This window comes from Haliaeetus albicilla, chromosome 27 (assembly GCF_947461875.1).
Source record: "Haliaeetus albicilla chromosome 27, bHalAlb1.1, whole genome shotgun sequence".
NCBI lineage: Eukaryota > Metazoa > Chordata > Aves > Accipitriformes > Accipitridae > Haliaeetus > Haliaeetus albicilla.
In genome coordinates, this window is record NC_091509.1 from 15186350 (window position 1) to 15210910 (window position 24561).

Consider the following 24561-nt stretch of genomic DNA (forward strand, 5'->3'; position numbering starts at 1 on the left):
TTTTTTTCAGGCTGTCTGCAGACTCCAGCAGACATCATTTCTGCTGGAGCACTTATGGAGAACACATTTCTAAGTGGGAGACAGACACAGGGCTGTCCATGGACTATCAACCCCCTCCCCCCCAAGCATAAATCAAACTGGAGGCCACTGCGCTGGAAGCCTCAACAAGGAGAATGTTATCCTTTTTTGATTACTTGCTTTTGTTCTTCCTTTGGAGTCAGTAGTGCAAGATCACACTGAACCGCACCAGCATATGCAAAAAGATGCTCAGGACTTGAATGGCAGCACATGGTGCTACCCAGGATTTAGGTGCATTAACAGAGCTTGGACATCTCTGGAACAAGTACATGTACACACTCCACTGATAACCAAGTACGTGCCATTAAGCCTGCTGTATCCCAGTGCCTGGACTCACCGTGTGCTAGTGTAGTCATGACAGCAGAGGTGTCTGCACAGGAGCCCAGCCCAACCCAGAAAGTGATTTCTGCAGAAATAGCCAAATTCCATGCTAGAATGATGCACAGGCAAGAACAGGTGATGTACACAAGGACCCAAACGTACAGTGGCTCTAAGGTTGATAGGATGATAGCAATGAAGCTATAGGTCAAATTAAAGCTGCACTGGTCTGTCTGTCCCAGGGCTGAAGCAGGATGAAGGCCAGGACTCACAACTGATTGACATTATACAAACTCCTCAGGGCTTTGCCTCCACTGATAATACTCTGCACATAACTCATCTGCTGGGACCTCAGTACATATTAGCATCCCTGCTGCTGCTAACTTTCCTTTTGGCTTTCCTGCTCATGCAGCTGAACTCAATGCAAGCTCTCCCCATGATGGTCAATGATGCCTTTGAAAGATCTTCAGCAAAAGTAACTGTCAGTGGTTTGTTCTGTTCTAGTTTGGTTGGGAGACACAGATGGACATTTGCAGTCACACCTGCAAAATCCTCTCCCTCTTCTAGGTGAGACTTTTCCATTTTCCATGCAGAAGGTTTCTCCTACCAGCAAGAAACAGAATCAGCCAGCTGCCACCTAATTAGCAGATGGACTATTCATTTTACTTGCCAGATCCCTTGGGAATTTCACATGATGGAGCTTTCCTGTGGGAGAGCTTTTCTAAGACAGTTGTTCAAATGAAATGTCCAAAAACCAAAGGAAATTAGTTTCTCTGCCACGGCCATGTAGTTTCACCATTTAATTTCCCCCAGTTTTGTTACAGAGGTTTATAACAGGTAAGACTAGCTTGAATAATAACAGCAATAATCCTTACGTATGTTTATGACAAAGGAGCGAGGACCAGATTCATCAACGTAAAGGAATATTGCATCCAATGGGAGCTCAGCTCCCATGCTGCCATTTTGCTGAAATCTCCTGATGAATGAACTCTCTGCCTATGCCTGTTCCCTGCACTGTACATCCTCTTGTAATATCGCTGCATGTTAATGTACAATGCGAATCCGTGGTAAAACCTGGTGCCATGCCTCTTGTGGGAACAGTAGGCACCCAGCAGAAGAAAAAACCCCCAAACCCAACAAAAAAACTCCTACCCAAATTCCAGACAATATAGCTTTGTTTTCTTTTTCCAATCCTCCAAAACAGATAGCCAAGAGGATCCTTTTGGAGCCCTTCTCCATAAGTAGGTAGTAAAGGGATTCTCATTTGGCTTGGTAGGCACCTATGGGTATATACAGAGAATTGCTTTGCAACCCACTGCGTGTACTTGCTACTGACAAAAACGTGGCAGTAGGTAGAGAACGTGTGCAGTAGTGGGTATCGGGTGTATTAGTTTGGAAGTAAAGAGAATGTGGGTGTTTATCGCTCTAACTGGGTGATGACAAGCCAAAAGGGGTTCTGAAAGCCTAATTAGCAACTGCTTCTCCTCCGCTCCGAGCTGCTCTGCTGGGGTATTGCATGGGCACAGCAATGCTACCTGACAAAACCCATGGCTCTGATTTTTAAACACCTGATGGGCTTAACAGTGCTAATAAACTGCATAATCTACTTATTTGGTGTCTGGTTTGTAAAGGTTTAAGGTACAGTCTACTCATGTCTCCAAGAGCGTTGGGCTGGAAACTCTCTGTAAAAATGAAAATGGTCTGCCAGAGCATAACCTGACTACAGAAAACAGGTTGCTAACAAAAACTCCAAATACTGTGATACTATAAAATTGTAAAAGTCACTACTCCAGTATTGTCTCTGAATAATAGCCGCAGTTTTAAATAAGAAAGCTTTGTAATCAGAATACATCTCCCACCTTTTCTTCATTTTCATTTTCCCCACGAAAACCTGTATATGAATCAAGTGTTCTGAAGATCTCTTACCCTCTAGGTACTTTTGGTGCAAGGTGGACAGATGAAAAGACTCACACTTGTGCCATCTGCAGGAAAAAGGTGATGGGAAAGGAAGGAAAGGGACAGATAAATCCCATTTTTTTCCTCCAGTTCCTTTTATAGTCAGCCCTTGGTTGATTTATACAAGAGAACAGAAAAGGCCTAGAGGCAAGACAGCTCATCTCTTTGTGACTGAAAACACACTCCCAACCCAAGTGGAGCTTGGGGAACTTGGGTGCAGGTTGCCCTTGGATTATTCTGCATGAGATTTTTTCGTAAGCTTTCCATTTGAAGGCTGTTACTCATCCCTTTAGCTCATGTCACGATGAAGTCCCTTGCAGAGAACAGGACCCAGAAGTAGGCTGCTCGACATCCTATATTGTGCCATTTAATTTGGTAAATTGCCTTTCCTGCACTGGTGCTATAAGGTGCTCAGCTGGAGTCCACACACTAAATCTTGCCTCCCAGTGGAACCAGCCTGACACATCCCCAGTGACACAGTGCAAACGCAGTTCTGCTGCGAGCTCACGTTAGGGAAGTTAATACCATTTCTCTACCACATGCAGATTTCTTCTTCTGGAAAAAATAATATGGGCAGGACACAAAAGAGGCCTAGGGTACAAGGATCTATGGGGAGAACTGACACAAAACCTTCAAAGGTAGCGAGAGAATAGGTGCCTTTGAATGCATCCCCGGAACTAGACTGTGAAAGGACAGGGAGAGGTAGGTCATTTACCCTTTTCTATGCAAGCAGCTTGGAAATGTACTGCAAAATATTGCGTCCTTAAATATCTTAACCCAGAATTGAACGTTGGCTGTGCTTTTCAAAATGAGGCACAGGAGGGGACAGAAGGTGCCCAGGGGCCACAGAGAATTGAGCAAGGAAACCTGGAGTAGCAACCTCTCTGAAATAGCATGTACCTGCAAACGCTGGCCACTGGGCAACCAAAATATCTGTTTCGTAGGGCAGACCAGAGCTGCAGCTCTCTTTTTCTCTCTTTCTTATGAGTTTAATTTTAAATATATCTGATATCTGAGGAAGCAGTGGAACCAAAGTCACTGCAGCCTGGTAGACACCAGAATGCATCCTTCTGTCCATCACCATTTCATGGCTCCTTCCAAGACATCCCACACACATCTTTTAGCACAGTCCCATCTCACGTCCACAGCTGCAGTTTCCAGCAACCCCAGCTCTTCCCTCCTGGTCTGCGGTCCCTCTGCAATTTCCCTTCATGTCCTGCCCCAAAACAGCCCGTGATATATCTACTGCCCCACAGTTCTGCCCCCACTGCTCGCTCCTCAGCCTTCCTCTCCTCCTGGCCAAGAGAAGCTCCATTGGGATGGCAGGACATTTTGCTGCAGTGATATTCTCCCTGGGGATTTGGAGCCGCTTTACCCACAAGCTAACTCACCTCCCCAGAAATGGAAGACTGCTGTCTTCAGCCAAACTTCAGCACCTCAGCCTAACCAAGAGTTTGTTCTCCCTGACAGCCTCTAATCACCAGTTAGCCAGTTTACCAAGGGAAAAATTTTATCCTTTCTGCTAGATTTAAAAAAATTAGGCATTAAAATGGTTTATAGAGGGTATTTTTATAATCCACTAAGCTGTTTTCCATTTCCACTGATATGACATCTCTCAGCTATAATTTATAAATGCCATCAGTTAACAGGCACAGAATCTTATCCTACAATTTCTCCTCTCGTATGCTTTTCCCATTTACACTTTCTGTTAAATCTTTGCTGTGCTGCTAAATCCAGAGAGATTTGGCCATAGCTGGGGGAGACGGGGCGGGGGGAAAGAAAAAGTTTAAGTAGCTAATTAGTGTCACTGGATTTGGGGCATCCTATCATGAGAGAATATAGAGGAAATGTCCTCAATATGTCCTCAATATGTCCTCAATAAATATTTTGGGCATTTAAATAAGGCTAATGCCTCCCCCCCCCTACACAGCAATCTCTAATATCCTCAGAAAATAAAAAGTTTTATAGGCAGTAAGTGGCTGCTTTCCCATATAGGGATGATGAGGACATCGTATCAGGCATAATGACTTTTCAGTGCATCTGACTGTCTCCATGGTTATTTTTGTTATTGATTGCAACTCAGAAGGGAGTCACTCTGGGAAGCACGCCTGCATGTGCCAGGGTCCAGCCTGTGGACATCCTGGGAGAAAGCGTTCATTTACTCCCAGAATTCACTTCATACTTTGATAAAACCACAGAAATACCTAACAAAAATTATAATTCTTGTAATAGTTAGACATTTTCTGCTTTTCTCTGCCAAGCTCAGACTGGAAAACTCCAGGCCTCACCACGATCACTGCTACTAAACCACAGCAGGGAAAACAAAACAGAACATACATTTTCCCTTCTTGGCAACATCTGCAGCATATCTACCTTGGGTCTGCTGGGAAACTTGTACTGGGCTGCTTCTAGTCTTTTGGTTATGGAAGGTCCTGACTCGGAAGAAGCAAGCCCAAAGGAATTGATTTTTGGCTTCTTTAATGTGGGCATGAAGAGATCTCCTTCACTCTGTCTAGGTTAAGGATGATTCATGGTTTGCTCAGACTCCTCAAAGGCCTGGTGGGTTTCCAGTCACAACCAGTTAAACACTTTGGGTAATCGTGGGAGGGAAGTGCCCCCAAACTGCCTTCCTTACGTGGAGTGGAGAGGAAGTTTGCAAGACACATGGAAAGAGCAAGCCACTTGCCCACTAGCTTTTTATCTAATGAAAACCTAACTCTAGTGGGGTGACAGGCTTGGTTCAGACAAGCAGAGGATCCACAGCCTTTCACCATTTTTTCCCTAAGGAAATTCGTCTGCAAAAGAAAGGTTTCACTCAATTGAGAGTTATCAATAATCTTTCTTTAGGCCTTGAAGACCAAAAAGGAAAATTAATGGCACACTGGCTGAGCTGAATGGAAAAGCTTCACCCACCGCGAGACCACCTGGTACTACACAAAAGGGAAATCAAAAGAAGCTGTCCTCCTCTGTGCAAGGGTTAGTATTTTAAATGCATCTCCGTGAATTTCTTCCCATCAGGAGATTAAGTGCTTCCCTGTGGGCAGTGGTGGAGAATGAGAGCTGGTTCAGTCCCTCCTCTTCCGAAGTGGCTTAGTCATGTCAGCGTTCATCTCCAGCACTATGCTTGTCCCATCTCTGGCAAGGCAGCCTGGTGCAAAGGGTGTCAGCCAAGCTGGCTGGCCGTATGGGCCAAATCCCAGTGCCACGTTTGGGGAGGAAGATGAAGATCGAGGCGAGCAGGTGAATCATGCTTTTGTCACTTCGGGAGCGGAGATGAATGAGCCTACACTACCGACATGAAGGACATTTTCCTGCTGTCATAATAGCAATGGGAGAACAGATGGCGAATAATATGGACTGTGGCCACCCAGCATGGCCTCTTGGCACTTCCACTTTGCTGGGCTGCTCTGTGGCAAAGTCTGCTTGGGGGAAATTGTTTCTGAGGATCCTGCATGCAGAGGTAGTATCTGTTCACCCACTCAAAGCACCTATGGCCTTTACCCATCTACTGCCTGGTGCTTCCAGGAGAAGAGTAGCAGCTCCCCCATCACTTCCCAGACATCATACTCCGCTGCTCATGTGCCAGCAGACACAGAAGAGCTCTGGGTACCCACCAGACAGCCATCCCTGCTTGCCAGGGATCTATGGACCCTCCCAAAGGGGGATCAGATTCATCAAGAAGAGCAAGGACTGTAAACGTGAGCCTAAGCAAGAAAATGAGGCCAATGCGGGACTGGCCAGAAATGCAAAGCCGTGTCCTCTTCTGTGGGCAAGCGCTCACTCATGTCTCTCCACTTATTTGTCAACCCTGGCAATCACAGAAAGCACATCCACCCTTCTGAGCACCCAGCCCTTTCCAGCTAAATGGACGCTGCCGAATCAGAGGGGGCTCCAGATATTCCCAGGGTGGCTTTGATGGTGCCTCATCAATGCCAGCCCTTCCCACTGCCCCCCTGTCCAGTCTCACTGAAAAACAAAACCAAAAAACAGCCACCAGGATGGGACAGTATCCAAAAAACCCTTAAGATGTAACTTCCCCCTAAAGTCACCCTTCACATACAGACTCGCACACAAGAGAAAGAAAAGTTACTGACACAGCCAAGGTTTCAAAGGCACAGGTAGGTCGTTTGAGGCTTGAAGTCAAAGTCTGTTAACTTTAGGACATGTCTGAAAAGTGATTAGTCTTTCATTCCTGGCAGAAAAGCCTACACAGCCCAATGCATCAGGTGCTGCTCTTTCAGGACCTCAGACTCTGCCCTTTTTTGTGCTGGTGCCTTCACTAATTGCACAGCCCCACAGTTAGAGTGATGGGACGCAGTATCAGAGGAGGCATTTCACTGCACACTTTAGCTGCTGTCTGTGGATGGGGCCAAACTGCAACAAATGTTGATTTAAAGAACACGTTAGAGGCTGCCTCTAATGTACTTCCCAGAAGCCTTCAGCTCCCATTTATCATCTGTCCCTGATACTACAACTTGCCTAAAACTCAATTCTCTTTTTTTTTTCTCAATACACCCTTTACAAGACCTTTCTTTTTTTTTTTTTTTTACACCATTCATTTCTTAGTGTATCCCTTGCACATATTTTTACCTCACTCCTTGAGAAAAAGAAGCCATTAGAGCTCCTCAGTCATCTGAGCTTGGCAGGAGATTCCTCTGACAAATCAGAAAACAAGGTGTAAGACTGATGCATGACCCCGAGGCAAGATCTCTCTCTGGGAGAGATGAGGATCAGGGAAAGGGGATCAGCTCCCACACAAAATATCTCAGAGCACTGTGCCAAACCAAGCCAGAGAGGAGGAGCCAAGTGCAGCAACACAAGCTCTTCACCCTTCACCACAGCACAGCCAGGCTGGGAGCACCCAACACTGTCCTTTCCCTTTGTCCACCCAAAGCGTAACGGAGTCAGAAATAGCCAGAGATGGAGTGAGCGCTCCCGGCTCACCCATGCATGGGCAGGAGGAAAGTGGACCGTGGGAGCAATCCCGGTTTAGCTGCCGTTAGAGCCTGTTCTACAGCAGACAGAAACATCACCATGGAATAGAAGAGCAGAAACACACACCTTCCTTGAAAAAAAAAATCATTGAGCTATAACACTGCTTTTGGCTTATTCTTTCATGAAAAAAATGGTTTGGATAAAATAAAAATACATTAATCCTATTTGTGCTGTGCTCAAAACAGACAAACAGGGACACTTAGTATCACTTAGAACACACTACATCATATGTTCCTGGAGGAATCAGTAAACAATGAAATGCCTTTAAAGATCTGATATTTGGTACTTACAGGCCTAAGCCCTTTAGAAAGGGCTTGATCAGCAATCCGGGAACAGATAGTGCAGAACCAAGTACATGTAGCCCTGATTTCCCTTCACACTGAAAAGATGTTTAAAAAACAAACCAAAATTAAGACAAATGCTGGCTTTGCTTGAAATAATTCATGTGTGCAAATTAAAGGAAGAAAGGTTAAACCACATGAACCAACTAAACGTGAAAACTGAGAAAAATAGGTGCAGAGGGTCACAGTGCCCCATATCACCTGGGGACACCCCGCATGCACCAGCGCGTCTTACCATCTCTCCTCCTGACTCTGACAGCAGATTCCCTTGAAGTACGTCGGGAGCGCGGGATTTTAAGCAGCCAGGACGTAACAGCAGCCAAAACCACTGGTGTGAGCTCATAGCTGCTGCAAGGAGCATAATTAACACGGGCTTTCAGCACCTCACTGCTCTTTATGGCAAAGGAGGGTTGGATTTGGAGTGCCCACATCAGACCGCTCAACATCTGCACAGGAGACCCCACGGGACCCTCGCCTGGACCCTCGCCCAGTGCATCGGGCAAAACAACAGGGAAGCACCCTCTGGCAGAGCTGTTTTGACTGCAGGTCTCTGGGTACAGGGACTTGTTTGGGGCTGCAGCGTGGCCCCGCAGCCCCTTTCCCATGGTGTAACTTCACACTTTGGGGGAGCAAACGGGCTGATGTGGCAGAGGAAGCGGTGCTGTGCTGAAACAGCATGAAATCCAGGCCAGGCAGGAGCAGGTGCTTATTGTGGGTGCGATATTGTGTGTGGCAGACTTAACCTGCCTGGAGTTGCCTATACGGGGCTGGAATAGCCTCTTAACATTCCCTGCATCAGTATTTTGGGCACAGAGAGAGAAGCAAAGGGCCCTCATTTCTTTCAAGGAATTTTTCAGAGCAGGGATGTTCTCGAACTTTTCAGAGGAAAGAGTGCATCTGCTGCACACCTCTCTCCCTGTCTGCCCTGGGCAGTGGTACCCACGGACTGCTCTGGCTGCAGCTGGAAAAAAGAAATCTCAGCGAGGAAGGAGATTTCTTCCCAAAGATGGACTCATTACTGGCTTCCAGGTGCCAACTTTTAAAGCAAATTCTTTCAATCTCACACAGCATCTTTAAGAAATGATAGATTGCACTGGCTCAGAGGAAACTGTCTGCTCCCTGATAATAAATGAGTTGTTAGCAGACTCCCAGATCCATTTGTGATCCAAAGGGTTTACAGCTGCTTCCCGTTTTCGCAATGCCAAAACCACAGAACACGAAGACAGCAAGGGATGGGAAGGCAGCCTCCTGCGCCTGTCTGCGTGCTGCTCTCCGGTGGCTAAAGGGAGACTGTCAAGTGCAACTTCCTCATGATGGAGCCTTTTTTTTAATGTAAATTTGTTGTTGTGGAAAGTGACTAATTCACTGCATTGGCTGCAGGCAAGGATAGCTAGGAAAAACATTGCAAATCTCACCCCTGCACACTACACCTCTGCAGCACTTCTTGCAGCTCTGGCCATGAAACATCCTATAGCATGAGCGCCCATAGTCCTACAGCAACGCACCTGGCTCCTCTGGCTGCAGCCCCCGCACAGCTCGATTAATGCAGACAGCGCTGAGACAAACACACCTTCGCCAAAGGCTCCGCAGTCCCACCAGAGAAAGCTGCTGCACCTCAGTCATCTTGACCCCGATTCCCTCCACCCCCAGCCTCTATGACACTGCTCCAGATCTCACTGCACAGCCCTGGGAGCCAAAGGCAATGATTTTTTTTTTTTTCCCCTTTGGTTTTTAAAGTTGTTCTGCTCCAGTTGCTAGTTTGGATTCACACTTTTACTCTCCTTCCCAAGATAGGCTTGAAACAGTAAACCTGGATGCACATGGCTATCACACTCCTCTGAGATTGCTGTCAAATGGCAATCAGAGCTCGGGACCAGAGCAGGGTGGGATTCAGAGTAATCCCAGGATTTTCAGGTGTGTTTTGATACAGGGTTTTGGGTCTAATTTGGCTCAGCTGCTAAAGGATGCTACTTGGGAAATTATTTTGGGGGGGGGGGGGGCAAACAGCTTTTTTTTTTTTTGCTTTTTTTTTTTCCTCAAAAAAGCTTACAAGATTAATTGTTCCAGTGCCATGCAGGGCTTAGCTGTGCTCTTCCCATTAGAGCTAGTGGGGATTGCTCAGTCAAATCCCTGGGTGGTATTTTGAAAATCTGACAGTTAGCATCTGAAGGCATTCCTCCCCTGATGATACCAACTCTATGAACCCCTGGAGCCTACTCCTAGGGAAAGGCAGTATCAGCCAGGAGCATATCAGCAGAAAGAGGGAGAGAGAGATCTGCTTAAAGACAAGGCAGCAAAAGCAAACCCAGGCATAGTTGTTAGAGCACTGCAAACACTACCACCAGCAGCGAGCCCATGAAAAGTGAGAAATAGAAGAGGCTAAGAGGATGACAGCATGTCTCAGGACAACAGCAGGCCCTTGCCCTTGTGGGGCCACTGCAGTACTGTACCAAAATACAGAAGGTGAACCTGAGCAGAGCAGTTTCTATGCCATGAACATATGTTTTCTTCACTTCTTAGCAACACATCAGAATAGCACAACTGCAAACTGCCTGTTTGCAACGTGATGCCTGCTTTTATCAAAGCCTTTACAGGCTGCTTGCAGGGAGAGCAGGAAAATGTTTGGTACCGCTGAGGTATCACCTTCAGCAGAGTATTGAGGAATTAGCAGAAGGACATAATACTGCTGCAGACACTTTGGGGTAGGATTCATCTCACCTACCTGTCAAGGTCTCATGGTAAGCTGTCTAAGCCAAGTTTGTCACCTTGGCTTTCTGTATGACAAGGGAGATAAGCAGGCACCTCCGGAGGGCAACTCCTCCTGTACCGAGATGGGTGTCTGAAACAGTTCAGAAGGATTGCTCACTGGAGAGCTCTCCGCTGATTACAGAGGTAACCTTGATGAGTAGCTTAGACGAGGGCAACTAATCCCTTAGCCAGAGAAGTCAGAGGGGACAAATTCCCTTCTTCATGCTTTGAGGACTTAGGACCTGCTGCTTAAGGACGCTGCTAAGGCATGCAAGCAGCAACATGGCATGAGCACCCTGGGTCAAGCTTGGCCTTGGTTCTTTCCCTCTCTTGCTTTGTCCCTCCACAGACATCCAGCAAAGCAGAACTGACCTGATAAGCATGGAATCCTGTTGCTTTACCTAGTTGGCATTTTGCAAAAGAAGAAAAAGTTCAATTAGGGCACAGTGCATCCAGCATTTGTACTGAGGGCACATGTAAGGGCTTCACTTGAGAACAAGCTTTGATGGGCTAAAGCTTCCCAAGCAAAGAGGAGAAGTTTGGGAATGGTCTCTTAACTGAGAGCTGCTATCTGAGATGCTGTGTGTTGGTTTTCCCACTTCAGCGTGACTGTTAAGCCTCACTAAAACCGCGACGATGTTTGAATGCGTTTCCTCTTTGACAGAGCAAGCCTGTACCCCAAACTAGTGCTAGTTACTCCAGAACAAGAGGTGATATGGGCTTTTTGGGGAAGGGCTCATCTCTGAAGGTGTGTGGTTGCTCTGGGAGCAGGGGTAGAAATGCTGGAGCTACCTCACCTCCTACCTGGGGGCTGCACGGTGAACTCACTGTGTCCCTAATTATTAGCACGTAAACATGGGCACATCTGGGAACATGAAGAGCTGGTTTTCTAGTCAGCGAGTGACTGAAAATGGGTGACCTTGTGCAAGTCTCAGGACCATGTGGGGCTCAGCGGGTTCAGGAGAGGTGTTGGTATCTGCTCCCACTGAGGTCTCTGCTGAGTCTGGTACGTGAGGCTGCTAAGGTGGAGGATGTTATGATATAGATAACTCAATGTTAGAAATCTGCCTGACTTCATCCCCACATTTCTTATGGGCTCTCAAACAAGTGATGACCCTTAACGCCTGTCAGCCTAGGCTAATCCAGGTCCCAGCCTCCAGCAACGCTCCGCTCTCCCCAAGGCCTCTGCCTTTGCTGTCCCCACGGGAAAGGAGCACGGGGACTCCCAGATTCCCATCCCCACACCTCAAAGCTGCAGACAGTGGGTTTTGGTTGGCACAGCTGTAACAAGCTGAGCAGAAAAGACCCCAGAACCGGGACAGGCTGGAAGACTGAATTAATTCTGATTAAATCTGTGAAGTGCACTCAGCTCTGCCATTGCTCAGGACGGACTAGGGACAGCTGCTGTGCCCGACTGTTTTTCTGGGACAGTGAACTGGAAACGGCATCGCTGCATGGGCTGCACCGCAGCTCCCTTCCTCGTCCTCGCCTGCAACAACAGCGTCCCCTCAGCCCCTTCCCCCACTGCAGCCGTATGTGGTTTGGCTTTCTATTACTTCCTTCGGTAGTTCATTAAAGACGTTAATCACCTTCTGCACAAAGACGTTTCTCCTGAACTCCCTGCAGGCCAGGCCTCTTTCTCAGCTGCAGCTCCACTGTCCGCTTCAGCCCTTTGCCGACGGCCCAGACCTGCCCCCATTTCCCCGCTGATCTGGGTCCCTGCTAGACACCCGTCGGGTGGTCACCCTCAAGCCTCCCCTGCCACACGTGCTCCAAAAAGAGCCTCCCTTCCAGCTAACCTTCGCCCCACCGTGGGCTACATCTCAGCATTCGTTGCCTCCCTTTTCCCTGGCCAAACGGTCCCATCTCAGGACCAACACGCAGCCGCCCGCTCACGTGCATCATGCAACAAGCCACGCATAAATGGTATGTGCTCATCACGCGATAAGGATACAAGGCATTCTGCTGCACGAGGCTGACTGAGGGGAAAGGGCAGCGGCATGTTGAGGCTGTCGCAGCGGCAAGAGGGCTGCAGGCTGTTAAACACGCTGGCAGTTTGCAATAACTACTCCGCGTGCAGGGGATTCCCTGCCCTAAGCACCGAGGTTTGGCTCTGCAGCAGTTGCAGCAAGGAAGAGGGAGGCGAGGAGCAAGCTGAGCGACGGTGCTGGCCAGATGGGAGACACCACCAGGCTCCAGCTCATATTTGGGCAGGAGACCGAGCCCTCAGAAAGCAAAACCTCCCCTGGCTTAGCTAAGGGCTGGAAAAAGACAAAGGAAAACTCCAGCTGTGGCACGTCCACAGTCCCTCTAGAGCTGCTCCCTGTTCCCTTTCCTATGCCAGCTCCAAGTGCTGCTCCTGACCCAGCGTTTCTCTCTGCTCCGTGTGCTCTCTGTTGGACTTTGCTCACCCGCACCCTCCCCACGAGCTCCCATGCTCGCTGCTAATTTTTTCGGCTCTCACCTGTCAGAATAGCAACACTGTCCTCCTTCTCGTGGATGGTGCTGAATGGGGTGTGGGTGCTGCGTGGAAGGAAAGCTAACAAGGCTCGGGGCACTCAGGGGATATTGGCAGGCCAGAGGGAGAAAAACCACATCTGAACCAGTGTAGTCACTGATGTCTTTTGCTCATGGAAGCTTACCGCTAGCAAAGATCAAAGCAAAGTGTTTGGGAGGGCAGGGAGTTGAGAAATAGCCCTCCCTTTCATGTGAGATCCTTCAACGCTGCATCCAGGTTACCTACAGCAGCTTCTGTATCTCTCCCTCCAACCCTCCAGTCCTCAATCTTTCATCTCCCTCCCACTTCATCTCCATTAGCATAGTTACAGGACTTCACTTATTAAATCAAAGCCAAGACTCCCATAGCATATAGAGAGATGCAGACACATATGCTATATCCACACAAGAATCCTGCCATCGGTTGTATGTTACATCTCAGTCTTAGACATCAGTTGTTTTCTTTTGCACTCCTCCACCCTGTCAAAAACAAATAAAGTCAAAAAATGAAAAGACCCTCTTGAAGAAGTCAAAATATGGCAATTTGTAGCTGTTACTCGCCTCTTCATTGCCTCTCACTGCTATTTCCTCAGGGGATCAATCAGTCCTGCAATGCATAAGCACCTCTCATCCCGAACTGCAACCCTGGACGAGTTGACAAGGGTGTGGTTTGCAGAGAATAGAGAAAAAAACTGATATACATTAATAAAAAGAATCAATGTTGCTGGGGTTATTTTTGTCCTTTGGTGTTGTGGTGGGTTGGTTTTTTTTAAGAATGCCCCAGAGGGAACAAGTGGGTCTGGCTCCTAAAGAGCAGCATGAGAAAAATCAACTAGAGTCTCGTTACTATGTAAGCTAATGAGAGATCAGTTCAGCAGGTGAGCAGGGAACAGTTTCTGCCAGATAGCATGCTGTTATTATTCTAACCATTCAGTATTATTTTGAAATATTTTTTTGCTGGGATTATGGTGGATTGCTAATGGCTCAGTTCGGCCCTTCTTCTGCATCTTGCCTAATATCTGACTTCCCCAGGAGTCCTTGTACCCTCCCAAAGGACATCCCACGCTCTACCAGACGGCACTTTTCATGGGGAAGAACGTTATCCTGTTTCAGTCCTACACAACTAAAAGCAGCGAAGTAAAACCCCATCTCTCTTTAAAGGAATGCAGTTGAAATAAATGCATCTTTGTCTTCAGACTTGTGTTAATACCGCACCCCGGAGAATTTGGATCTGCAGAATATTAAAGTCTCCCTGACTTATTGCCTCTTTAAGGAGCATGTTGATTTTGTGTTTGCTCTGAGCTCCACGTGTTGCTGAAGCTAACCAGGACTGTTTCCATTTCTACTGGCAGAGAGCTGTTGCCTTTGGGGCCCTAACCCTATTAAGGGAAATGTGAACGTATATATCTAAAATTCCCACTAGAGTTTTGGAAAGGAACAGCGTGCTTCCCCACGCTGCCTTCCTTGCAGCCACATGAAGATTTCCACTCTCACCTTGCGAATAAGCCAAAAAATAAAGCTGGTGTGTTTCTGGCTTAGTAGGATCCCTATCACATGAAAAGCTTTATTTTTAGAGAAGAAAGGATAAGCTGTGAGTGAAAACTGTGACTGTCACACAATGGACAGGTCTGGCCTCTGCTGCTCACTGTTTCTCAAATCCCTTCTCTGCCTGCTGCAGAGCCCAAATTTTGCTCCTTCACTTTCTTTATTGCTTGTCACCAATGAGTATTTGGGATCCTTTCCAGATGAGCAGATAGATTTGCAGGTGTGAAATTCCCCTTATTCGTCCTCTGATTTTCCCTAATTGCGTCATATCAGCTTTTCTCCCCAGGCACCACTCCCACAGCCCAGGATAAAAATGAAATACGTAAAAATAGTCATGCAAAGAGTAAGAGCCCCCATGCCCTTTGGAGAGAAATGGACACACAAGACCGGGGGAAACGCTTTCCTGATGCCTGGCGTGCACTGCCAGCCTCTCGGCAGGGCTGCCTTCGCCAAACGACAGTGGAGCCCCATCAGTGTCCCTGCGGATGATATTGGCCCACCATCACCCAAGGCTCTCTGTGTCCAGATCCGTGAAGGCAGACAGACAACCTGCCCTGTCCCGGCAGCCACAGCTGAGGAAATGGCTCAGCACTCGTGTTTTAAATGCTTTTCTTTCTTGGGGAAAGCATATGGGAAAAGCTCCCACCTTCTGCAGCGGCGGCTGTGACTGCCGAGCACCCGGTGCTCCCCCCAGTCCCCCTGCAGAGACCTTGGACACAGGAGGCTGGTGTCACCCCCAGGACCACTTCCTCCCAGTTTGGCAGGATTTCACCCATCAGCACCCTCCTTAGGGCTGGACCTGACTCTGTAAGGTGCTGGCATCTCACTAAACAAACATGCACTTCCTAGAAAGCTACAGCCCTTCCCTGCCAGAAATTGAGCATCCTTAACCTCAGTTTGATCTAATGTGAATTGATGCTCTATGATTCATCTGCCCGCATCACATCTTTTCCTATTACAAAATCTAAGGAGATGTATTTCCTTGTAGTACCTATGGTGTGTTGATCAGACCGCATCTGATCATTAAATCCATGTTTCTGTTGGTTTAACTCACATTAAATAGTCGTAGCTAGCATCCTGAGCTCTGCAGGGAAAAAAAAATCCCAAAGCATTTACATGAGATTTCTGACACTGTGAAAATAAAAACAAGTCTACCAACACCACAACAATTACATACTATTACAGGGCTGGGCTTATTTAGACTGTGGAAGTTTAATTATAAAAATTGTATTTTAATTGATTGCTGCTGGAATAATTACAGCAACACCTTTCCAAGAAATGGCGACCATCATATGTTTGTCAACAAAGAAGCTTCCTTTAAATTCAACATGCAATAATTGTTTAATTAAGCCAAATTTAGATCCTCGTTTGAGAACATTCAAATGTGTGCCTATTCCTTCCTGTCTCTGAGAGGTAATTTAAGAGATAAAAAGTAATCTCCAGAAATACTCTATCTATATACGTAAGTATCCAAGAAAAAGAAGAAAAAGAAATACTTCATTTCATAGCTGATCTGGATCTAAGCTTGCTGCTATTGATAAGAACATAAGCACAGAGTGAGTGATCGCTACAAATCCCTCTCTAATTGGTGCTGGGAGGCCTTCATAAAATATGAACAGACTCCAGACTACGTGTTCATTTTCTAATATGCAGAACTGATTCAACTGTTGATATGCTAGCAGCACCCACAGCCAGTACTCAGTATGAGGACCCCACCGTAACTGCAGCTGTGCATACATGGAAGGAGAGGGATAAATAATTCATTGCTTTTCAGCCTCTTTCCAACACCTAAGCATGCAAAAGCTGATGGCTGCAGCAGCAAAGCTACAGGGCTCAGTGATGAACCGAGGTTTTTTTAGTCGCTGGTCATCCCTGCAAAGCGGCCTGAGTTTTGCAGGGACACATTTCCCAAGCTGGTGACTCACCTTCCACGAGTCCCTCTCACCAGGGCACGTCTCCCAGGTCACTGCCAGGGAAGTTTGTCACTGAGCCATCCTCTTCCCCGGGTATCGAGAGCAACCACCACCGTCTGCCTGATGCTGCCGGGGCTCACCTGGGGACTCCAGCCAGAGGCTGAAAGCAGGAGTCTCTGCACCACAAATTAAATAAAGCTATGGAGCCGTGGCTGAAACAACTCGTATTCCTCAAGGAGCTGGGCTGTGTACAGGACGGAGATGTGCATTACATGTGCACGAATGGAAATCGAGATGAAGAGTAAGAGAAAACTATTCTCAGCACTGGTTGTCTCGAGTAAGCAACCTCTCATCCCTTTGCTGCCAACAGGACACGGTGCTTGTGCCCACTGCGGACCTCCCAGGGGTAGGAATTTGCAGCTTTCTCCTAAGCTTCAGACCTCCTGCATCCTTGCATCTGGCAGAGAGCACCCCTCTTCTACACCTCTCAGCTCTGACCTGCAGCATCAACTCTGCCCTGTCAGGTCTGCCCCGAGAGCCGTCAGTCACGGCAAAACCCAGTAAGGCAGAGTTTTCTAGCGACTGTGTTGAGGCTGTAAAGCTTTTTTCCAAACATGGCTGAAGACAGAACCTCCGAACATGTCTTTAAAGCTGATCAGAAGGGGTTTGCTCTGCTACGTCACTAGGCAAACCTTTCAGCTACGCCACACCAACATTTTACCCTTTATAGTCACCTTGCGCTGCTATATACTTCCGCTAAAGGAAGGACTCTAAATTCACCTTCCCTCTAAACAATTGCCTTGGCCTTTGAAGAAAGGGCACAAAAATATAAACTCTCCTAACCTTTAGTTAAGAACGCTCAAAGCGGCAGGTGTGTATTTTCATACCGGTAAGCCACACCACACACGCAGCTGCACACACAGAGCCTGTTCATTACCTTCTATTCTGTGGGATGGAATGAATTCAGAAAGATATTTCAGTTATTGAAATGTGCCCATGTTTCAGTGATGCAACAACATTAGCATCAACCACACACATAAAATATGAGGTTACCGCACTTTGTATCTACTACCTATTTTTGCTTTCTTAATGGTTATGGTTTGCTTAAAATCATACTCTACTGATGTGTTATGCACAGGGACCACAGGATCCACAGATCGACGTTGCCCCACACGTATCACTGCGTAACGATAAAAAGTCCACAACTGGAAGCATCAGAAACGCAAAAGTTATTGCCGGGCTGTCACAGCGACAGCCCAGCGACAACAGCAGCCTCCTGATATTTTACAGATTTATCACTTTCATGGGTATTATTGTTACCAATTTACGATCATCACTAGCACATCATTAACAGCTCCCTATCACTGTCACCTGCGCACAGATGGGTGCATCTCATACTGTAAATTCACCCAGTGTCACACCAAAGCTTGCTCATCCTAACTGGTAAGCAGAGGTATGTCAGGCAGAGGTAGACAGTGTCACAGTTGATGCCGAGATACATTTTGCATACGATCTACTTAGACAGGGTGCTGTCATTTTGCTGCAGTTCATCCCGCCACTTCATCATCCCCCTGCAAGCTGCCCAACAAGGTTTTTTGCTTCTGCCGTCACCACTGATTCTTAATATATATTCTCTATTTTGAATGATGCTGCTTCAGGCACTTGCTGTAAGGACTACGTCTAGCACACGAGGCCGGATCCTAGCACGAGGCAGGACTTGCCATGGGGCTGGGACCTACTAGTCTTCCTCAGATGTCCTATTGGAGACCCTGATAGGGACAGCACCAGGTTTCCAGGGTCCAAACACCCTTGACTTAACCATCAGAGAAACAGGTAATGCCAATGACAAGGAAACGCTGTGTTCTCTATCTCCATGGGAACAAAACCTGGTACTTTTAACTGGTAGCATGGCCAGTCTTTTCTCAGAAGATAAGGACCACTGCGTAGGCGGGGTTTTTATTCGCTGTAAATAAACAGATCTTTCTCCTGATATCTAGTCTTGGCAACCAGGAAGGGAATTTGCTGGAAGATGAGGAAGGAGATAATACCTGGCAAAAGTTTCACTCCAGCCCCAGAGTACTAAAACCAGGTCTCCTAACAGCCTGGGTTTTTTGGGTAGGGGTTTTTTTTTTCCCCCTAGGGTACATGGAATAACACCTTCTTTTGTACTTACAAAACAAATGCTGCCTTCCATAGTCAGGAAGAACTTAGGAATTTTTTAATTATAAGAAAAGAAAAATGAGGACAAGTGAAGTTGGACTGTGCGGAGTGCTCTGCCGATCTGATCTAGGACAATGTGCCCTACATAGAGCTCAAATATAACATCCTTTGGGAGGTTGTCTTGCTTCCATTCAGCTTTTGTGAGACCACCCCCGCCCCCGTGGTACTAATGACAGATTTCTGAAGCATAACTAGTATCGTGATCTTGCTATCAACATTAATGCTGTAAACAAAACCATTAGTGGCAGGCGTAGAGAGGGAGGGAAAACTACGTGCAGATGGAGAATTTATTCTAGTGATATTCTTGCAGCTCCTGCTTTCTTCCTGCTATCAGCACTGAAATAGCTCATTCCCAGCCACAGTCAGCAACTCTACCCCAGGTGGGCGATGCTTTCCCTTGATAGGTACAAGGTCTGCCTTTTTTCTTCTATTTGTCTCATTTTCCTGCCAAGGAAGTGCCACTGGATTGAGCTCAAATAGTTGCTCTTCCTTGATGGAAACCCTGTAGTTGGCAAACAGAAAATCTTTAGATGTGTCATTAGACACTCCAAAGAAAGCGTGGCCAAATTATTACCTCTCTCTCCTATGTCATACTGCCCAGGAAATTCCTGCAATCTGGTATTTGCAAACCCTCCAACAGAAAAAAATCGCAACTTTTTTTTTTTTTTTTCTTCAAAGAGCCTTATTAATTCTCCTCTTGTACATTCCTGGTTCTTTTTGCAGGAAAGCATTTTTCTCTCCTGTGTATTTCTTAGCAGAGAGAACAGTTTGTGTCCACCTCTACCCCACTCTCCACATGACTAAACTGCAGAGAGGATGTTTCAGTGAATCACAAGGCTACTACGGACGTGAGCCAACAAAATCCAACAGGCTCTACAAAGGGAAGGGTTCCTCCAGTCCCTCCTGACAGTCCTCATACACACACACAGGCGCAGAGAGTGAAAGCACTGCCTGACACCAGGTCGAACCGAGAAATTTTTTGTGTATCGCATGCCTGCAGTGCGAGCCCCTCGTGCACAGCACCGTGCTGCTCGCTGCAAGGGAAGCAAATGCTGCAACAGCCCCTAATGCAACCATAGAACTGTGTTATGGGTTTTGTTTTCCTCTGATTCCCTCCCTCCTGGTCTTACTTGTTGCTGCTAACCTTGGCATTACCTGGCGAGCCAGTTTTTTTCTTTTCCCAACTATATCATATAACAAGAACAGCACAGCTAAAGTGCTGTGCTTTAGCAGGGTGCAGATACACCCTAGGATCGACTCTGCAGTGCGAATTCAGTTCTTAACACTTGTTTTTAGAGCCAATAATTTCACTCGTTCTTGAAACTAGAACTCTCTTACCTCTGTCATTATTAGGCATGCCCCTTATTGTGGATCTGGACTCCACTTGCACCAAGCTTCTGTTTTCTGCTAGGTCTTTCTTAAATTACAAGGACAGATGGCTAAACTGGGGCTGAAGAAGTTGTTCACACTGAACAGAGACTTCTGTGCACCCCGTGGGTGGAAAGGGCTGTCTTTGTTGTACTATAGTAAATATAGAAAATAGGCTATAGGAAATATGGCAATGAAACCTGAACATAGTGAGTCGGGCAGAGAAACAAGATGAAATGAATTGTTGGGGGTTTTGTACCACTTTGGAAGCAATGAAAGAGAAAACACAAAACATGCTGAATAACTGCAGCACTACCTCATCCCTAAGTCTTAGCACAAACCAAAACGATCCAGAAATCCTTCGCCTGTGTGGTTGGGGTTTTCTTGCACAGACCCTAAAGGTGAGTTGCACATTTGGAGCAAGATGTCCCATATTTCAGACAGAAAAAAACCCAACAGTCCAGGAATAAATGAATCAAAGTAAAGAGAAACCACGGCAAACGCAGCTACTTACAGGTGTATGTCATTTCAAAGCTGTCGCTAATGTTCACAATGTCGATCTGGGGAAGGAGCTTAGGGGGTTCCGTGAGCTGCGACAACGCAAACCTAAAAGCTGCATGTTCCTGGGACTGTTGATTAGGAAATAACCCCCCTGGGAAGAAAAAACAGAACGACAAGAAGAAATGTCTTAAGTACACCCATATTAGCAACCTCTTTGGTCCAAAATATTCGTGTGAGCAGAAGCTTCAGCTCCCCAGCCCAGGGAGTGCCTGTACACTCGGAAACCCTCCAGTATGCAAGACTCTGGTTCATGCCCACTGTGGACAGGCTGGGAGCAGAAAACCTTTCCAGCCCGTGCATTATGTAATGCTGGGATCATATACTGGAGCTCTGATGCATCCCTGGGCCTGGCAACCTGCGGGGTCGGGATGAACCACGGGGTTTGGCTCAACCTCCTCACCCCCCATAACTTTAAGAAAGAGAAATGGAAGCGCTGTCAATGTTACCTTCATAAAGGAGGAATAAGAGTCTCTTCCTCCTCCTCTTACTTGTAATTAGGCTCAGTTGAAATCCTTCTAAGAGGAGGGGGTTGCTCCAGAAGGGGTGCAGGTGTTCGCCCCACACTATGGGATGCCGGGGTACGGGGCAGACTGGCTGAGCCTGGCCCGACAGGCGCAGCGTTGGGTGGATAGGGACAGGGCTGCGAGAGCCAGAGCGATGTGGGACCCATGGCCAAACAACTGCTGCTGCTGGAAGTTTGCTGCATGGAAAAACCCTAAATTTAACAGGTGACGGCGGCCAAACTCAAAGAGGGCAGGAAATCAAAAGCCTGACCCTCAAAGGGATCGATCTGAGCAGAAGTACAGACAAGCCCAGAAGCACAGGATGATAAAAATAGGATGGGAACTGGGACCAGGCTGGACCTAGGTTCAGAGCCTTTCTCCCCCCGTGGACCTGGAACGAAGTGCTGCCATAACCCGGCCCTAGGAAAAGTTTCCTGCTGCTCCCCTAGCAAGAAACTTGGCTTGTGGCAGATCCCTTCACAGCCTCCAGAAAGATGCTATTAAATTCACACTGTCTTGTAATCTATATACATTTAAACGGAGCACTGTTATTAGGGAAACAAAGCACTTCGCAACAAGGTAGAATTAAAATAAAGAGGCAGAAAGTATCAATGCCCACCCTCCGGGGCAGATGGCTTGGGGAAGAAACAAATGTGCAAGGACGGGCTATCAACGCCACTTTGCACATCTTTAGTACAGAGGGCATCTCCTGGATGGGTGGAAAGGTCTATTTGTGCACGAACATCCCCCCACCTCCCCCGTTCCTCCCCCCCCCCAGCCTAATCATGGGTGTCAGAGGAATGAGATGCTAGTAGCTGAGTTAAGCTGTTACATGTGTTTGTTGAAATGCAAAAAATCTGGGATGTTGCACAAATTTGGGGTAAAGGGGAGGCAGAAAGGGAGGGAGACAGGGATGCAGCATCAACAGCAGTAAAAGCACGGATTGTGCAGCTGGACTCAGGCAGGAGTTGCCTGAACTTGGTGGATTAGCAATTGATTGGCATTGTAAAGAGAAGGGAGGCGGGAAAAAAAAAAAAAAAACGGCATGCAAGGGAAGAGAATTTGGGGCTAGGTTACAAATCATCATCAATAAAGATCAATGGGAGAGTAATAATAAAGCTGGGAAGGGAGGAAAGGAGGGAGGGAGAGGAGCACTGAGAAGTTGCAGGGAGGGAGAAAGGAATCAAACAGGCACTGCTGGTGCGCAGGGGAAGCAAGTAGCATGAAATGAAAAGAGACTTCAATGCAAAATCCTCCTCCAATAGCTCTGCCCTTATTCTTTAGCAACAACAACAGAGAGCAGCGCCTGTTTGTTACCTCTCGTCCCAGTTACCTACAGATGAGAGCATCCTCACAAAAATGTATAATGCGACCGCTGATTTTGCAAATGCAGCAACGCACAATGGCAGCCCAGGCATTTCTCAGAGCAAGAAACAGATTTTTTTTTTTCGTGCTTCCTCCATTTCAGAGGCACTTTTCTCCCTCGGTGTCGGTGTGTGTGCAGGCATTTATTTCCAATCTTCCCCTCCCCCAAAGCCAAATTGATACATCTCTGCTCTTGCAAAGCTGGTACCAAGGCACAAATCCAGCCTTCACAGTTCACCCCCTCGCTCACCCTCATGCACACACACGTCTATACACACACATTTTGCCTTTCCGAGCAAACGAACGGGTCCGTTTGCCCCCATCACCCCCTCTCCACCCCTACCCACTTGCCAGGGGACACATCGCTCCCAAACGGCCCCGAGCCCTGCACTCACCTATCTGGATATTGTTGGGGAAATTGGCCCCTAACACCGCCCCTAGGAAACTGGTGCAGAAGAAGGCAAAAATGTGCTGCATATTCCCTTTTGCATTGGCGAAAAAGAAGCCCAGCTCCAAGCATAGATTTGATTTTTCCCCCGCTCTGCTCTCTTTAGCTGCCTCGCTCGCCTCCCCTCCGCTGCGCCTTCAGGGTTGCGCGTCTCCCTCGCTCGGAATCCGGCGCTGAGACTGCTGCTTCGCACCGCCTGGCAGCAGGATTAAACTGAGCCCCGGCAGAAAGAAAGAAAAAGAGCGAGCCCGCTCCTCATCCACAGCCCTCCCCCGCCACACACACCACGCACACACCCGCCGCTTCCACCCAGCTCCTTCCCCTTCTCCCAGTCGGGGCTCAACCACCGCCTCCTCCTCCTCCTGCTCCGAGCCCCGGCTGTTCCCCCCGGGGGTCCCGGCTGGGGGCTCTAAGGGCAATTCCCACCTACCCCTAACATTCCCGGCTTTCCCCCTCAACTTCTCTTGGCAGGAGCTAGAAGGAACCTGCGAATCAGTAGGTGGCAAACTCCTCTAGAGAAAGGGCTTAAACCCCTCTAGAGAAAGGGCTTAAACTCCCCTAGAGAAAGGGCTTAAACCCCTCTAGAGAAAGGGCTTAAACTCCCCTAGAGAAAGGGTTTAAACCCCTCTAGAGAAAGGGTTTAAACTCTAGAGAAAGGGCTTAAACCCCTCTAGAGAAAGGGCTTAAACTCCCCTGGAGAAAGGGTTTAAACTCCTCTGCCTCTGATCCATCGCTTCCCAACCTGGGCTCTTACCCCTGGGTCCAGGAGTTGAACAGAACAGTCTCTATAGCCTGGCTCCTTAGGATAACAGAGGGTCGTATCCTGCAAACACGCCTTGGAAGGGAGGATTTCAGAGGAACAGACAAGAGATCCCCGAAGGATGAAAAAAGGAACCCCCCCCCCATCACCTTTCTCGTTGATTTTTCCTGCCCAGTGTTAATCTATGAGGCATTTCACCCCTGTGCTTGATGTGGAAGAATCTGTGCACCATCACCAGCACCATCAGATAGGGCAGGCTTCTGAAATTAGGCAGCTATTTTAGCCTGGATCATTATAGGAGCTGGTTTGTAGCAGTTCTAGTGAGATTGGAGCTTATTTGACCGTAAGCAGCTTTGCTCAAAAACAGAGGGGGAAAAGAAAATCAATAAAAGTAACGACGATAAAAACCAGCTCCTAGGGACAACTTGGGATTTAGAAATATCTGAGGAAGAACTGGTGGGAACACAGAGCCATAGCCATCTCAGAAAGGAGACAAAATTCACCCATTCCCGTCTGAAACACATAAAGTTCCAAACCAAACCTGGGGCCTCTTGCGCCAGAACCTGAATATCCATGTCCAAGCAGAGAAATTCTGTCCTTACCGTTTGCAGCCTTAATACACACAAGGGGTAAAGAGCAGAGAGGAAACAGAAAAAAAAATGGTTTTGGCAGTTAGAAGTAGGACTCAGATGCCCCGTGTCCTGGTTTGGTGTAGGGTGCCTTACCCTGGTCCCCACTCTCCATCTCCAAAAGCACGTGGTTAAATTGGAAGAGCATCAAAGAGTGGTGACCGATGTTCAAAGGTTGGGAATTGCTCCTGCATAAGGAACAGTCGGACAAACCAGAACTCTGCAGAGTGGGATAACCAAAATGGGATGTGACCAAAGCCTACGAAATCTGCAGTAGCACAGAGACTTTCCCTGTTGGCAACAGGGTCCAGCTGTGA

The 24561-nt window shown here is 47.5% G+C and overlaps 1 protein-coding gene across 2 annotated transcripts in view; it reads right to left on the minus strand.

Annotated features, from left to right (window-relative positions):
• The window catches only part of GRIA1 (glutamate ionotropic receptor AMPA type subunit 1), a 130888-nt gene extending 107816 nt beyond the window's left edge, over positions 1–23072 (minus strand). For both annotated transcript variants that reach the window (XM_069773024.1, XM_069773023.1), the window contains exons 1-2: positions 22803–23072; positions 20493–20630 (exon numbers count right to left, since the gene is read on the minus strand). In XM_069773024.1, the coding sequence (XP_069629125.1) occupies positions 20493–20630; positions 22803–22884 (220 nt within the window). In that variant the 5' untranslated portion in view covers positions 22885–23072. The remainder of the gene's footprint in view (positions 1–20492; positions 20631–22802) is intronic.
• Between the last annotated feature and the right edge of the window lie 1489 nt (positions 23073–24561).